At 36.8% G+C, this 17,963-nt stretch overlaps 1 protein-coding gene across 19 annotated transcripts in view; it reads left to right on the plus strand.

The window, feature by feature from the left end:
• The window catches only part of DST (dystonin), a 381,039-nt gene that overhangs the window by 323,090 nt on the left and 39,986 nt on the right, over positions 1-17,963 (plus strand). For all 19 annotated transcript variants that reach the window (XM_058176703.1, XM_058176715.1, XM_058176775.1 and 16 more), the window contains 12 exons: positions 1,804-2,035; positions 2,367-2,593; positions 3,511-3,633; positions 4,026-4,127; positions 7,487-7,588; positions 9,608-9,781; positions 10,654-10,809; positions 12,526-12,723; positions 13,274-13,402; positions 14,716-14,886; positions 16,891-17,046; positions 17,237-17,443. In XM_058176703.1, coding sequence (XP_058032686.1) covers positions 1,804-2,035; positions 2,367-2,593; positions 3,511-3,633; positions 4,026-4,127; positions 7,487-7,588; positions 9,608-9,781; positions 10,654-10,809; positions 12,526-12,723; positions 13,274-13,402; positions 14,716-14,886; positions 16,891-17,046; positions 17,237-17,443 — 1,977 coding nt within the window. The remainder of the gene's footprint in view (positions 1-1,803; positions 2,036-2,366; positions 2,594-3,510; positions 3,634-4,025; positions 4,128-7,486; positions 7,589-9,607; positions 9,782-10,653; positions 10,810-12,525; positions 12,724-13,273; positions 13,403-14,715; positions 14,887-16,890; positions 17,047-17,236; positions 17,444-17,963) is intronic.

Below are 17,963 nucleotides of genomic sequence, written 5' to 3' on the forward strand. Positions count from 1 at the left end.
AATAGAATAGAATAGAATAGAATAGAATAGAATAGAATTTTATTGGCCAAGTGTGATTGGACACACAAGGAATTTGTCTTGGTGCATATGCTCTCAGTGTACATAAAAGAAAAGATACGTTCATCAAGATACAACATTTACAACACAATTGATGGTCAATATATCAATATAAATCATAAGGATTGCCAGCAACAAGTTATAGTCATACAGTCATAAGTGGAAAGAGATTGGTGATGGGAACTAAGAGACGATTAATAGTAGTGCAGATTCGGTAAATAGTCTGACAGTGTTGATGGACTTATTTGTTTAGCAGAGTGATGGCCTTCGGGAAAAAACTGTTCTTGTGTCTAGTTGTTCTGGTGTGCAGTGCTCTATAGTGTCGTTTTGAGGGTAGGAGTTGAAACAGTTTATGTCCAGGATGCGAGGGATCTGCAAATATTTTCACGGCCCTCTTCTTGATTCGTGCAGTATACAGGTCCTCAATGGAAGGCAGGTTGGTAGCAATTATTTTTTCTGCAGTTCTAATTATCCTCTGAAGTCTGTGTTTTTCTTGTTGGGTTGCAGAACCGAACCAGACAGTTATAGAGGTGCAAATGACAGATTCAATAATTTCTCTGTAGAACTGAATCAGCAGCTCCTTGGGCAGTTTGAGCTTACTGAGTTGGCGAAGAAAGAACATTCTTTGTTGTCCTTTTTTAATGATGTTTTAGCTGTCCATTTTAGATCTTGCGATATGATAGAACCTAGAAATTTGAAGGTTTCTACTGTTGATACTGTGTTGTCAAGTATTTTGAGAGGTGGAAGTATGGAAGGGTTTCTCCTAAAGTCTACCACCATTTCTACGGTTTTGAGTGTGTTCAGTTCCAGATTGTTTTGGTTGCACCACAAGGCTAGTCATCATTATGATGATGATGATGTTATCCATTTAGTTGTGTCCGACTCTTAACAGTTCTATGGACTGAGTCTCTCCACATCTTCCAATCTTGCACTATTTGAGTTTTTCTATGGTCTTTCTGGTATCAGCTTTGATGGTGTCCAACCTCTGTGTTCTTTGACGACCCGGTTTCCTTTTACCCTTAACTCTTCTCAGCATAATTGCTTTCACCAGTGAATTCCTCCGTGTAACATGGCCAAAACAAGTGAGATGCAGTTAGCCATGTTTCCTTCCAGGGACATGTCTGGTGTTGTGTGCTCCAGCACTTGTATGTTGGTCACCTTTGCTGTCCAAGAAAACCAGGATGTAGCCCCAGGGATTTTGACAGACATCAGTTCATGGAAGGGACCGTTAAAAGTTACTGTACTTGACGTTGTGGTTAAACTTGCTGAAAGGAGAAATTTTTTATTCTTCTTCAACTTTAAAACAATACTTACAAAACTAGTTACTGGTAGTTGTGATACCAGTAAAAAACAGCAATCATAATAATACAGAAATAAAGAGAACAAATCATGATTACAAATCTCTTAACAAGTTTAACTTGATTCAGACATTTGATTTAGAAACACTCATTTCAACTATCTGAATTGTCTTACAATTGTATATATTAATATTATTGTATCCATATATGTAGGACAAGGAAGTATTGTATATAGAATAATGATTAGGTAAATTTTTGTTGGGCAGTTAAGCCTTCTATATATTAAGCCTTCTACACTGCTTCCATAAGTGGTACTAATTAATTTAGTTATCTCAAGATGGATAGCCTCACCCTTTCCCCCGCTTCCTGATTTGATTTGGCTCTTTTCGGGGGGGGGGCTTTTTTGTGTCTCACCCAGTTGCCCCTACTTATCCCTTCTCTATTGCAGTTCCATGATAAGATAGATTCAACTATTGAGAACCTGGACCGGATCGCTGAACGTTTGCGGCAGCCACCTTCAATCTCAGCTGAAGTTGAAAAGATTAAAGAACAGATCAGTGAAAATAAGAACGTCTCTGTAGATTTGGAAAAACTACAGCCAGTGTATGAAACGCTCAAGCTGCGCGGAGAAGAAATGATTTCACGTTCAGAAGGAGCTGATAAAGACATATCTGCTAAAGGTAATGGAGGTTACCAAATTGGAAACTCCTCCCCTATTTTTCTTGGAAGCATTAAAAAGAAAAATGTAAATATCTGCAGCAGAAGAATTATCTTGTATTGGCTATTTCTGAGGGAAAGCATATATGTTTCATGTTTTATATATAGTTGTATATATATTTATTGCTTTATATTCTATTATTTATCTCATCCTTTAGTAGCACGTTTTCAATCCCATAATATTTATATTGCAAGATAAATGCATAACAGATAATTTACAAGCTCCTCTCAAGGACATGTAGATCGCTCTGCCTAACGTGACTGTGTAACTGTCATGTTATTTTTGCTGCCTAGTTGTTCAAGATAAGCTCGATCAGATGGTCTTTATCTGGGAGGATATCCATGCTTTGGCTGAGGAAAGGGAAGCGAAGCTCCTTGATGTCATGGAATTAGCGGAGAAGTTCTGGTGTGATCATATGGCTCTCATAGCCACCATCAAAGATACTCAAGATTTTATCAGAGAACTAGAAGGAGCAGGGATTGATCCTTCAGTGGTGAAGCAACAGCAGGAAGCAGCAGAGGTAAATAAAATACTTACACTATCTAAAAGATGAAATTCTATGCCCACTTCCTAGAAAAGGTACATTAAGTACCATATTCCTCCTTCAAATCAAAATCATTATTGGATACTTCTAAGTAGGTTTCTATCAGTATGCACATTTCGGAGGACTTTACCATCCATGAATGTTAAGATGTAGATTAACACTTGGTATCCTAATACCATGGTACCAAGCTCACATCCTCTCCACCCCCACTCTTCTCACCCCCCCTCCTCCCTCCTCTCCCTTAGTCAAAAAGCTAAGTAGGCCTGGACCTAGATAATACTTTGTTGGGAGCCCTCTATAGAATCCTAGGACTGTAACCTAGTTTGGAAGAAAAACGAAATCTCAGGGAAGGCAGTGTCTATCTTATTCTGCATAGGGAGACTTTCATGAAGTCACTGGATTCAACTTGAACTTCAAAGGAGAAGATGTTGTGTTGTATTTTTTCAGTCCTCAAAATAGACATTCTTTCACAATGGCTTGTGTTCATGTGGACAAAGATGTGCCACCATGACTTCTCCTATAGATTATACTATCATGATTTGTTAAAGCTTAAGGAATGTGAACTATGAGAAAAATATTTTGAAAAGGATGCTAGTACTCACCTTATTTTCTAAGAATTATGGGGGATGCATTTATAATATTAATTCCCTGAAATACAAGAAATACTAAAGTGCTTCTGCATTAATTTCCTATCGAGTTGGGAAAAGAGATCAGAGTTCTTTAGCATCAGGCAACATATAAGTTTAATTATTATAATTATTAAACACAGATAATACGTTGTGCTCTTTAAATACCCATAGCAAGTAAATTATATTTGTTACTAAAGCTAATTTGCTTTTTCTAAATATTAGTATGAAAGTTTGCAAAATCATGGTTGTTGTTTTTTCATCTAGTCCATCAAAGAAGAGATAGATGGGTTACAAGAAGAACTTGATGCTGTTGTGAATCTTGGCTCTGAACTCATAGCTGCATGTGGTGAACCTGACAAACCATTAGTCAACAAAAGTATAGATGAGGTACTGATCATGTAAAATTTGATGCTTGATGGTTCTCTGAAGGGACTAGAAACCTCTAATTTTGGGAGAGCATGGCTTATATTGAGTCAGACACTGATTTAGTTATACAAACTGTCAATACCTATTGTTTGTGATCTCAGATTTTGTTTTTACTTCTAATAATAATTGAACCGTATATCTTCAACATACATGGTGTATGTTCTTCTGTTAAACAAAATAAAGCCACTATGGTTCTAAAGTTTGAATGAAAGGAATTCTAATCTTAATTGGAAATTACATTAACTTTTTTTAACCAATGATTACTTTCTCTCTCCTTGCAATTTTAGGGAGACTTAGACTATTGTTTGCTAAAACTCTTGTTCTTTTAATTTTATTCACTGTTTAAAATGTAGCTAAATTCCATTTGGGATGGTTTAAATAAAACATGGAAGGAACGTGTTGACAAACTTGAAGAAGCTATGCAGGCTGCTGTTCAGTATCAAGATGGACTGCAGGTACAATTTTTAATTAAGTTTGTTTATAATCTTTATTTGGTAGGATATTTAGAAAAGTGTTTCTTAAAAATGAAACTATGGGATGAAATTAGGGATCATGAAATGTTTTAATAATCATCTAATTATTCCTCAAAATCTATAAACATAGGGTGGTGCATGTTTTATGTTTTGGCAAAAGTGCTTCTGATCAGAGAAGTGATAGACTATTTTTTTAAAGCACCTGTCTTTTTTGTAAGTGATGGGGGTTGAGGAGAAGGTTTGAAGTGTTGTGCTGTCTTTGGGAATCATCTCACCCCATTTCCAAGACAGCTCAAACTACACTGTCTTCAGAGGTCTTTGCCTGTCCCAAATCCAAAACTTTTCCAAAGCGGTCTAGGACAGCTTGACAAAAAGACAGAAATAACGTTGAAGAAACGATGGCAGATAACATTTATTGCATTGAGTTATCCCACATGGAATTATCTGTGGTGAGTTGTGCTGTGGTAAGATGGCCGCAGTGAGTTGCCCACGACAAAGTGTCCCATTCCATTTCCAAAGACGATACAATTTGAGCAGTGTGCAGGAAACATTTCCCAGAGAAGCTGGGTCCCAAAAGAGACAACAAAGGTAGTGAGGCACTAAGCGCAAAAGATGAAAAGGGGAACTGGGGAAGAAGGCAGCTGGACGAAGGAATGCTTGCTGGTGTTTAGTAGGAAGTGAAGGAATGCTCTCTGGCTTGCTTGCTGGAGCTGGCTGGAGCCACATGGGGCTGGGGAGAGAAGGCAGCTGGGCAAATGAATGTTTGCTGCAACTTACTGAGGCTTCCTGGGTTGTGGCAGGCCACCATGGAGCTATATGGTTCTGCGGCTGCTTGTGGCCCCACAAGGCAATGTGTAGGGCAGCCAAAAGAGCAGAAATAGGGGAGGGGGAGACAGGCAGGTGGTGGGGGAGTGGAAACGCCTCAGTAGTTTAAGTATGTGTGGGCTACAAAGTGCCGAAATTTTGATCATGCTGGGGTACTGCAATGAATATAATTTCAGGCACAGGTTGTAACCCTTTTGTTTTCTAGCAACATCAATTTTGAACAGTCACTGAATGAATAGCTATAAGTCAAGGATTATCTGTAGTAGATCAAGAGATACTCTACTGAAAGTATATACAGGTAGTGTTCAACCTACAACCATAACTGGGTCTGGAATTTCTGTTGCTAAGCGATGTGATCATTAAGCATCATCACATGACTGGTCCCAATTTTACGACCATTTTACCATGGTCATTAAGCAAATCACCAGAGTCACTAAGTGAATTAGGTTTTGCCAATTGATTTTGCTTGTCAGAAGCTGGCTGTGAAAATTGTAACTTGTGATCAACTGACCATCAGACTGCAACCATTGTAAATGCGAGCCAGTTGCCAGGTGTCTAAATTTGATCACGTGACTGGGTGTGGTGCAGTGGTCATAACTTGGAGGACAGGACGTAAATCACAAATTTTGATGCTGACATAACATCAAATTATCATTAAACTAATGTTCATAAGTTGAGGACTATCTCTATTTATTCAGTTATAATCAGAGTTCAGGTACCCTGACCTTTGGTTGGGATACTTGATTTATCTGTAGATTTTTCAAGCAAAGTCTTTGAAAAGGGCAAGTGGTTAAACTATGGAAAAAGATTAAATATTAAATCTCTTTTGTCAGCCTCTTTGCCGCACAGTTTCCACATTAAATGCCCCTTTTAATATATCAATAAATTAAATTACAAAATCTATTCAGTAGTTCAAAATTGTTTTTCTTCTGCAATTTTTTATAGTGCATTTCATTTATGTGTGGATTTGAACAAATTTCATTTGATACAAGTTCAAACTATTCATAGTTATTTGTGACGTCTATAATGGTAGAAGGTTGGATTTCACTCAAGTGAACATCATCTCACATTTTATAAAATCCTATCGTATTACCTCATCGGTCTTACTAAATATTACCCTGCTCAGCACATTATAAGTTTTAACCCCATTTACAATTCCAAATGAAATCTCTGCTTCACCACTTCTGGCTCATAGACATTATCCATCTATGACAGATATTATCGATACCAAAATTTTCCAATAGTTAGAAGTATTTTACTTAAACGGCAATCTTGTACTCATTATCTGAACAGGTCCCATTAAGCTTAGTAGACTAAGGGATTAGTCCACTAAGTACTGATTTGAAGTCAGTTTCTTCTATTAAATATTGTCATCTTATAAGGCTGAAGAAGTGTGCCTTCTCTTTCACAGCCCCCATCCTCTGGATCAGCATCTCCCCAGAGATAAGGACAGTGCCCTCTTTGAGAAATAAAAATTAAAGGATGGAAAAATCGGCTTATGTCCCTGCCCCATCCCCCTTTTTTTCCCCCGGCACAAAGGGCAAAAGCCGCAAAGCCCACCCCTCCAAGCAGTGCCAAAGGTTATAGGGAAGTAGCCTAAGTCTAATGGCACCTTTACTTCAACCAGAAAGAAGCTCCCACTAGTGGGAAGCCACCCGTTATTGCAGCGCCAAAGGAAATGCTGCTAAACTGCCTTCCTGGTATTTCCTGTGGAGCTAGAACTGAGCTGAAAGTTAACGGCTCAGCTTCCTGACCTTAAAGGAAGCCTCACTACATTTTGGTGTTGAAGAAATGTTAGGTCTGTGGCATCTCTAGGTGGAAGATTTCATATTGACAAGTTCTTAGAGATGACTGAGGACATCTTGATTGAAGTTACATAGCAATATATTGGCACCTTTGACAGATTCAAAATGGCTGATGCCCCATCATGATACAGGTCTCATTCGCACACAATAGAGACAGGACTTGCATCTTGCCTATTTTCTCTCTCTCTCTTTCCCTCTCTCCTTCCTTCTCTCTCTCTCTCTCTCTCTCTCTCTCTCTCTCTCTCTCTCTCTCACACACACACACACACACACACACACACACACACACAAATAAATGCTCATGACCTGATGTCCAGTTCTGAAATTCCTTCAAAGGTTATTGAAGACATTCAAGATCCCAATAAATGAATTGGCAGCTATCAAAGGAAGCTGTTCTGTGTTAGACGAGACAGGACTTTCTTCTTCATGTCTCCCAACTCCCCCTCTAAATTCTATAACTATTTGAGAATGTTCTCTAAACTTCAAAGCAACTGGGGTGGGGGAAATGTGTCATGATGTCATTATGTATAAAGGCAAATCAGAATTTTAAAAGAAGCAGCAAAATATACAATATACGGAAAACTTGAGTATAAATGTATATATCCTTGTAGTTCTTCTCATGTTACAAAGAATATTCTCTATATACACAGCTCATTGTTAATATGCTACATCATTATTTGCTCTGTTATTTTAATTATATTATTTTAACAGGCTATGTTTGACTGGGTGGATATTGCTGGTAGTAAATTAACTTCAATGTCACCAGTTGGAACAGACCTCGAAACAGTAAAACAGCAAACAGAAGAGCTGAAGGTATGAAATGTAACTTTTAAAAAAAAATTTGTGAGGGGATAGTATTTTGCAACTTCTTTGTACTATGTATAAATTGAATTCCTTCCTGTCTTGTGAGTATGACATAAAATGAAATTCTTTTTTTTAAAAAGATAATTGTGAGGGGTATTTTAATACAAGGTTATTTCTTCGGATTGCTTTGTTTTCTTAAGCACTCTGTTTCCCCTTTAAGGTATGGGCAAACTCCCTAGTTTTGGATACCATGAATTATTCTTAAATTTTCAGAATTTATTCCCTTTCCAGCCTTCTGGTGTGTGAAACAGAAAACCCCAGTGAATTCCAAAAGATGGCTTAGAATGAAAAGATGACTCATTCTCTTCATAATACTTGGATACTTAATTGTGCATTTTACGCAGGAAGCAGAGATAATGTGGGATATCCTGTTTTGCAGCACTGTTTTAGACCAGCTGATCCAGTCTAACTCTGTTTTTGCATGTGCAAAGCTGAGGTGGACAAGTTGTAAAAATAAACAGGAAACCATCAGCCAAAGTAAGCTTTTACAGTGGTTTGACACTGAAAATTTAGAATTCCAACATTTCTATTAGAATTCAAAGCAAGGATTAAGAAATCATTAGGGCTTGAGTCAGACAATTATAGCGATACATCACCTGGCTTAGCAGAATGTGAAACATTTCTGCAGGTCTCTGCTTTATTCTTTTGTAATCTCTGCATAACTCACCCAGATGCATCTCTCAATATCTTTACTAGAGAGACAGTTGGAGCCACAGAAACCAAGTCAAGATTTTTTTTTTATGCTTGTCAAAGGAGTGGGGGGAAGTTGGGAGAAGTCTACTATATCATAAGCTTTGTTGGAACAGAAAGCAGTACCCAGTGGGATCCTCCCCACATGGGACTTTGGAAAAACTGCTTTGCCCCTGTACATTTAGATCAAATTGTGTTAGATGATATGTATATGTTCTTAGTTTGTTCTAATAAAGTTTATTAAAAAGGACTTTAGAGCTTTGAAGCAATGGATTTTAATAAAATGGGAACATAATGGCTTATAAATCCCTAAAAGTTGAAATGCAATGCAAAAAGTAGGCTGTGTGTTATTTTCTCTCTTCCCCCCCACTTCCAAACTATGCATCTAGAAAAAGTTCTCTGATTTATTTTACTTCCTCCTGTCATATGCCTCTGTTAAAGAAATAGGAAGAGATATTTTTTTAAAAAATAGAATACATGTGAATATGTCCACAAGGTAGCCATCTACTTCAATTCTACTCCAGACAGAAAGAAGGTGAAGAGTTGCAGAGTTTTGGACTTGTCAAAGCTTTGCGTTGTAAGTTACCCAGGAATCCTAATTGTTCAGTCACAGACAAGGATGTGTGTGGGTATGAGACTTATGTGTCATATATTACTATGGTTTCCCTCTCTTCAGTTAATTTCTTTCTTCTTGGATCTCTGCACCAAGTGTAATTGGGTTCAGTCACTTCCAGTGCAGAGCTCCACCAACATTACCTTTGCTTTGAGGAAGTTTTGAAAGACTTCCTGTTTTATAGACTAAATTGAGTGTGAAACATTTCAGACATACGAATGATGAAGTATGCTGTCCATTTATATTTCAGGAAAAAAGGTGTGCTTTAGTTGTCTAATTTATGAAGAATACTAGGCTAGAAAGTTCTATAGATCAGGGGTCTCCAAGCTTGGCAACTTTTAAGCCTGGGGGACTTTGAACTGGCGGAGTTGAAATCCGCCAGGCTTAAAGTTGCCACGGTTGGAGACCCTTGCTATAGATTGCATCCTGTTCCCAGAAAGGTCTTTCCTTCAAAACAGGCTTCCTCTAGGAAGAAGAAAAGATCTTCAACATTTATACTATTTCTTTTTTAGAGACATTGGGTTCCTTTTGTGTTTTTTGCTAAAAAATAGTTTTCCATAAGCAGAAACCTGCTCAGGTAGAGGCTCACACTAAATTTCACAATAAACTAATAAGGTCAAGGTGATATTATCCCCTTTGATATTTGTGTCCTTGAATTTCTACAGCAATTTAAAAAAGAAGCCTACCAACAACAGATAGAAATGGAACGATTGAACCATCAGGCCGAACTGTTGTTGAAAAAAGTCACAGAGGAAAGTGAGAAGCATACTGTTCAAGATCCTTTGTCTGAACTCAAGTTATTATGGGAATGTCTAGAGGATAAAATCATTAGCCGCCAGGTAAATTAGGTTTGGCTGAAAGTTTACTCTATATAGCAGAATACCTTCTGAAACTCTAATGGAATATTTGAACTAAAGGCATTAAGATGTCTGAATTTCAAATGCAATCATATCCTTAGTTGAAACTAATACATAATGGTGTTTAATTGATCATTCTATTTCTTTTGAGAAATTTTAAACAATATATAACAAGTTGAAAAGAAAATGGCATAACAAGCATTAATGTCCCCAGCATGTTCCTGAACTTGCTATGTTTCCCACCAGTAGATTACTAGTAATAGATTTCTTACTAGTGTTCTTTTTCCTACTTCCTTTTCCCCTCCTTAATATCAAATTGTTTAAAAAGTTATGTTTTGTAATCTAAATCATGTTATTTATTATATTTAACTAATATGCTTTTTAAAAATGAGAAAACAAGATACTGCAACAATTATTCGCTTATTCTTGTAAGCCGCCTTGAGTTACCATGTGTGAATAGGCAGCGATATAAATTTTCTAAATAAAATTAATTAATTAATTAATTAATTAATAAACAACATGTGAGGTTCACAGTGAGCATATTTTGGGACTTTGATGTTATTAAGATATAACTCCCAAACTATCATTAAGTTGTAAAGTCACTAACTTTTACATTAAACTCTCATGAGGTAAATGAGGCAAATGTAAGCCACTCAAGAATTCTTAAATAATCACAATAAAATAGGTTACTAGCTTTAAATGTTCTTCTCTAATCTGGTTTTCAGATTATATTTTCTATATAAAATAAATTTTGGATGGCACTTGTAGGTGTTCATATGAGTTTTCTACACATGTTGAAATGATTGAAGATTTAGCATTTGATTTCAATTTTTTATATTCTTGTTTTTGAACAGCATAAACTGGAAGGTGCTTTATTAGCTTTGGGGCAGTTCCAGCATGCTCTGGATGAGTTGCTGACATGGCTGACACACACTGAAGACCTGCTGAATGAACAGAGGCCAGTGGGAGGTGACCCCAAAGCTGTTGAAATTGAGCTGGCCAAACATCATGTACGTAACTGGTATTTCTGGGCTTCATTGTTAGATATGCTTACTGAATGGAAATAACTGCTCCATATTAACAGTTGAAAAAGGTCAGATTTTGAAAAAAGGTCTTTATGGAGTGCATAATGGAGTGCATGAATGTGGAACTCGGGAAAAAGCAAGCATATTTCAGAAACCAAGCTTCTGTGCAGACAAATCCAAAAAATGAAAGCCGAGTTAATCGTGTGCCAGTCCACATCAGTCAGGAAACAAGAAGGAACATATATTCAGGAATTCAGGTCCAAGGCTTGAAATTTTGTTTCCTAACTGAAGACTGACTCCCAAGCCCCTTTTCTTATAGCACTGACTCCTGCGTGCCTATTTTCCTGAGTCATGTCTCCTTTGTTTTGCTTGCTTTATTTTATTTATCTATCAAATTCATATGACCACCCATCTCACAAAAATGACTCTAGATGGCATGCAGCAAAAGTATTTAAAACAATAAACATACCAAACATAGTCACATTGCAAAAGATTTTTCTGCTTGTGTGCAGGAAAGGTATTTTCTCCTACCCAGGTTATAGGTTAGGTGACTCCAAGCTCATTTTTTCTATTTTTTTAATCATTAAAATCACAAATCATAATTGCATTTTTTCGATTTCATACAAAAAGTCTACAAGGGGGCTCTAGTCAACCATAAACGTAGTATTGTGTTTTCAAGCAAGTATCTGTCTGTCTGTCTCTCTCTCTCTCTCTCCCTCCCTCCCTCCCCCTCTCCCTCCCTCTTTCTCCCTCCCTCCTTCTCTCTCCCTAAATTCATAGGGTTAAAAGTTATATATAAATAAAACAAATAATAATAAATAATATTTGGGATTTGAGGATTTTAGCTTGAATTTAAGAGAAGAACCCTCACATCTTATCCCTGTATCAACAACCACCGTATAAACAATATGCTATCTCCTTGAGGTACATGAAATGGACCAATTAAAAGTATGCTGATTTGACAGAACCATGGTGGTTTAGTGATTAGAATGCAGTATTGCAAACTAACTCTGCCCATAAGCAGGAGTTTAATCCTGACCTGCTCAAGATTGACTCAGGCACCCATCCTTCCAAGGTCAGTAAAATGAGGACCTAGATTGTTGGAGGTTGACTCTGTAAAACTGCTTAGAGAATAGAATAGAATAGAATAGAATTTTTTATTGGCCAAGTGTGATTGGACACACAAGGAATTTGTCTTGGTGCATATGCTCTCAGTGTACATAAAAGAAAAGATACGTTCATCAAAGTACAACATTTACAACAGAATATTTACAACAGAATAATTTACAACAGAATAATTTACAACAGAATAATTTACAATAATTATTTACAATATAATTTAATATAATATAATTTACAACAGAAGGCTGTAAAGCATTATGAAGTGGTATATAAGTCTAAGTGCTATTGCTATTGACTCTCTACAGTAGTGTTTCTCAACTTTGGCAACTTTTAAGATGTGTGGCCCTCAACTTCCAAAATTCTCTAACTGCTCTAGAATATCCCAAATAACTAAGAATTGTTATTCAAAGTGGATATCTTTCATATCTCAAAGGAATTTGCTCAATTATGCAAACCTTCTAATTTGTACTACTTCTAAATATTACTAATTAGGTTTTATTGAAATAATATTACAGAGGGAACTGAATGAAATGAGTGATTTAAAAAACAGAAAGGAATTACATGTTTTTGTTCCTTCAGGTGTTGCAAAATGATGTCTTGGCTCACCAGTCTACTGTGGAAACAGTTAAAAAAGCGGGAAATGATTTGATTCAATCAAGTGCTGTGGAAGAAGCTAGTAATCTACAAAACAAACTTGAGCTTCTGAATCAACGATGGCAAACTGTCTTGGAAAAAACAGAAAAAAGGAAGCAGCAGCTGGACAGTGCTTTGATCCAGGTATGTATGAGAAATGTAAAAGACCATCCAGGTGTATTGAGTTAAATTTGGGCCTCTTGAAACCAAAGGTAGGCACTTTAAAATTCTCCTTACACTTTGCTATCTCTGCAATAGAAAAACATTGGAACATAGTTTTTGTATAAATTACTAATAGCTTGAAATACCTAATTAGAAATCTAAATTGAACAGATTGTTCTGTGTGTATTTTTAACTTCCAAGTGGAAATTCCCAGTCATAAATTGGGATTTGAACTGTAAATCCATGATCAGCAGTATATTTTATATAATTTGTATAAGGTTACTTAGTTTTTTCCTTTTTTTCTTCTCACTGAACAACATTTCACTGTATGTTCTTTTGTTTTGTTTTAAAATTAAATTTAACAGTTTTGTTTCGTTTAGAGAATTATTAATTTAACAGCATTTTCCTTTTAGGTTTGTAGGCTTTTAAAAATCCTGTGATTTACTGTGTTCCATTTTTGCAATGTCTTAGCGGATACAGCAAGCCTGTATAATGAAATATACCCTGAATGTTATGATGACATTTTGTTTAGGCCCAGGGTTTCCATGGTGATGTTGAAGACTTACAACAATGGCTGACAGAAACTGAGCTTCATCTTTTGGCGTCAAAGCCTGTTGGTGGCTTACCAGAGACTGCAAGAGAGCAGCTTAATACCCATATGGTAAGGATCTTAGTAGTGCAGATGGCCCAAATTTGGAAACTAATGCTTTGTGGCTGTTTGGAATGAAAAATTTGCAAATTCTGCACAGGAAAATAACTCTAAAGGCATTAATTTTGTAAATTACCATAGGTGAACAATCCTCACATTAGTTTAGAGACAAAAACAATTTTAAGAAAATATGGGAACTCTGGTTAGCTGCCATAAAGTTGTATATATAATTTATATTTTTCCACTTGCCCTAATAGCAAACTGTTAATTTCCTCCAAGTTCTCCAAATGGAGAACTTACTATTATGTGTCTTAATCCCTCAACTTTATTGTCCATTTATTATTTCTTGATTTCATCCAACTCCAGTTGCCAGTGTTTAAAGACAGAATCTTTTTTTTTCTTTGTCCAGACAGCACAGTTGTATTACTTTATTTTCAGTGAGTTGAAGGCTCATTAAAATATGCCTATCTCCAGGACTTGGAATATAACATACCCAGGTCCAATTTTACTTGCATATTCATAACTTATAGTTAGTGGTTTGGTAAGCCTTGCCAAAATTCCAGTCTAGGTCTGAAATGCAAAGATGTGATTGAGAATGCCTCTCTTGGGGTAGGTTTTTTTTAAAAAAAAATGGCTTTCTTTGCATCTGAGTAATAGATCAGATTTTCCTGGGTTATTTTTCAGTTGCAGAAATGTCCCAAAGGTGCTCTTTCAAGAGGCAACTCGACTTTCTGGGTTTTCTTTGGAGACATTTCGCTTCTCATCCAAGAAGCTTCTTCAGCTCTGAAGTTGTAGAAATGATTTGCTGAAGTAAAAGGCATTTTTATTCTAGGAAAAAAAATCATTAAATAATAAAGTTTTTCTGAATTTGGAATATGCCTATTTTTTTTCTTATGGATTGAAGACTCCGCAGATGAAATTGTCTTTGATCTCCTATGATCTCAGAATTCTGCAAGGCCAGTTGTGCAAAATAACCTTGAAGATTACTTAATAGATAACATTAAAATATTTGCTCAAGTATTTATTCAAAGCACACAACAAAAAGAATGTCTGTAAAGGCTTAGGGAACTCATGCATTTGACTAACGTTTCTTTTAATTGTTGATTCATTTTGACTAAAGAATGCACACAATTCTGTATGCTGTTGTGGGCACATTCCTAATGACATCTGGTAAACATTTCAAATTATCCACAATGTGTATTTCTTAACTCATGCAACCCCTCACAAAACTAGAGCCCCAGAGTCCCTTCAACTGCTTTAGAGGTTAATAGTTTAGAATCAACACTGATTGTAAATGATGTGGCTTGTTTTTTCTTTCTGTCTAGGAACTTTGTGCTGCCTTTGAAGCTAAGGAGGAAACATACAGATGTCTGATGCAGAAGGGCCTACAGATGCTTGCAAGATGTCCGGAGTCTATGGAAACTAAAGTTGAGCAGGATATAAATAATCTTAAAGAAAAATGGGAATCAGTAAAGACCAAACTTAACGAAAGAAAAGTATGTTATAGAATTAATATGAGAAATTTGTCTGCGCATTTAGGAAGCTTAATGTTACATTATTTTCAGTGTAGGAGGATTGTGATGTTCTTTAGCAAGAGTTAATGGAACCATGTAATCTATGTAGTAAATAATGCCAAACTTCCATGCCTATAAGAAAACTGTATCAGTGAACTGTAAGGAATAGTCCAGTGTCTGTAAAACAAAAATGTCTCTTTAGAAACTATAGATTACAGGCTTGAGGGATAAACAGTCCCCTAATCCATCATTTTGCCATTTGGAAATATACAGTATGCTTTAAAGCATTGTTGACACTGTGAATATAACAGTTCTTCAGGGTATTAAGTGAAGAGACCATGTTGTGTCTAGGGAGTCAGGAGCAACTTACTGATAAACATACACTTTCATAGAAGTAAACATGATTTTCTCAGTTAAACAATTTAATCTGATTTGGACTATACATTTCATCTGGAAGCCATAGAAATACAAATATAAAAGAAGTGAATGAATGAATAAACAAAGATATTTGGGGGGAGAAGAGCTTTTGGGGTTGTTGGGTTTTTGTTTTTGTTTTGGTCATATACATGTAGTCCTCGACTTATGACCACAATTGATCCCAAAATTTCTGTTGTTAAGGGAAACAGTTGTTAAGTGAGTTTTTGACCCATTTTACGACCTTTCTTGCTATCATTGTTAAGTGAATCACTGCAGTTATTAAGTTAGTAACATGGTTGCTAAGTGAATTTGGCTACCCTGTTGATTTGCTTGTCATAAGGTCGCAAAAGTTGATCACATGACCCTGGGACACCACAATTGTCATAAATATGAGCCAATTGCCAATCATCCACATTTTAATCACGTTACCATGAGGATGCTGTGACAGTCATAGGTGAAATGACATGGTGAAATTCAAATTTTTAAACTACTGGTTCTGTGGGCGTGGCTTGGTGGGTGTGGCTTGGTGAGCGTGGCAAGGGAAGGATACTCCAAAATCTCCCTTCCCTTCCCACTCCTGGGGGAAGGATATTGCAAAATCTCCATTCCCACCCCACTCTGGGGCCAGCCAGAGATGGTATTTGCCGGTTCTCCAAACTACTCAAAATTTCCACTACTGGTTCTCCAGAACCTGTCAGAACCTGCTGAATTTCACCCCTGGTCATAAGTGTGAAAAATAGTGATAAGTCATTTTTTTCATTGCCATTGTAACTTTGAATGGCTACTAAACAAATGGTTGTAAGTTGAGGACTAGTGTAACAGAAATTAACGGACTGGCTCAATATGCCCCTTTTAGTTACAAGTCATGTCTGGGAGGTCCCTTTGTCATTTCCTTGCATGTGCTGTCACTTATGACATACTGTAGGTAAGCCTTCCTTCACAAAGTGCTTTTAAGATATTTTGGGATCACATTTCCCAAAATTTGGAACTATTGTGATTATAGGCACATTTGTTTTATGAATACTACGAGCCACAATTTATTTGGAGGACAAGATATCAGTGAAACATTTTTAAAGATAAACTACTGTGGTTCATAAGTTCTTCTGTCATTTGTGTCATGTGTTAAATTATAATGTTAACTTCACCCAATGATTTTCTGAGCCATTCATGACATCCTTCATAGAGTACTGAGCACAAGGTCCCTATTTGTGCAAGTAAGATCAAAACTAGAAAGCATGCATGTTTCAGAATTTCTGTCTAAACGCTTCTTGTTCTTAACATTAAACATGTAATGGTGATACTGGTTTTGTTTTAAGAAGTCAGTATGTTGCATTGGATGCTGTATTTTTTGCTCAATCCCCATTTTTTTCCCTTCTTGTTCTGCTATTGTGTTTTAATATTTTATCTAGATACCGTTTTAGAACAAAATGCATGTTAGTATTAGCTTAGAAAAATTATTAGGGGGGGAAAGCCAACAGCAATGGGCCTCCTCCAAATTATATTCAACAATAACATAATTTACTGCTCTGTAAAGCTTCCAGTGTGATTAATTATGTTGTGTTCCTACAGATCAAGCTGGAAGAAGCTCTCAGTTTGGCAGTGGAGTTCCACAATTCGCTACAGGATTTTATCAACTGGCTTACTCAAGCTGAGCAAACTTTGACAATGGCTTCTCGGCCAAGTCTTATTTTAGACACTGTCCTATTTCAGATTGATGAACACAAGGTATGAAAGAAAGGAGCAGAATCATAACTTTCTACCCTGAATGCATAGGGCTGCATTGTACATAAATTAGCTCAGCAACATATAGCTTCTGAAGATTGGTTTAAGTAACATCATACATTTTCTCTGCCAATATGATAGGCAGCTTTCTAGATATTTTTCAAATTTCATTATTACTTTTTTCTTTTGGAAGGTCTTTGCCAATGAAGTAAATGCTCATCGTGACCAGATTATCCAGCTGGACAAAACTGGAACTCATTTGAAGTACTTCAGCCAGAAACAGGATGTGGTCCTCATTAAGAATCTTCTCATTAGTGTCCAAAGCAGGTGGGAAAAAGTAGTTCAACGTTTAGTAGAAAGAGGAAGAGCCTTGGATGATGCAAGGAAGCGTGCCAAACAGGTAACATGGCAATGTGCCACCTCAATTTTAAAGGCTACATCTCAAATCAACTTTGTCCCCAGGATTATGTATGTGAACTTACTTTCTCAACTTCTTTGTAATCTGAAATGAGATGTAAATTGTTATGCTGAGGTTTTTAATTCTAACTCCACAAGATCCTGAAAGGGAAAGGGGGTGGAATGATTCAAGGATCATTTCCTACATGTAATGTTAATTCTGCATGGTTCTAATGAATGCATGTAACGCAGTGTGATGCAAATGGATGGTGCCGTAGGAAGTGGTCTTTCCCAGTGGTGGAATTCATTTTTTTTACTACCGGTTCGGTGAGCATGGCTTGGTGGGCATAGTGTGGCTTGGTGGGCATGGCAGGGGAAAGATACTGCAGAATCTCCATTCCCACCCTTTTCTGGGGCCAGCCAGAGATGGTATTTGCTGGTTCTCCAAACTACTCAAAATTTCTACCAGTTCTTCAGAACCTGTCAACCTGCTGAATAGCACCCTTGATGTAAGGGGAGCTGAG

This window comes from Ahaetulla prasina, chromosome 1, assembly GCF_028640845.1.
Source record: "Ahaetulla prasina isolate Xishuangbanna chromosome 1, ASM2864084v1, whole genome shotgun sequence".
Taxonomy (NCBI): domain Eukaryota; kingdom Metazoa; phylum Chordata; class Lepidosauria; order Squamata; family Colubridae; genus Ahaetulla; species Ahaetulla prasina.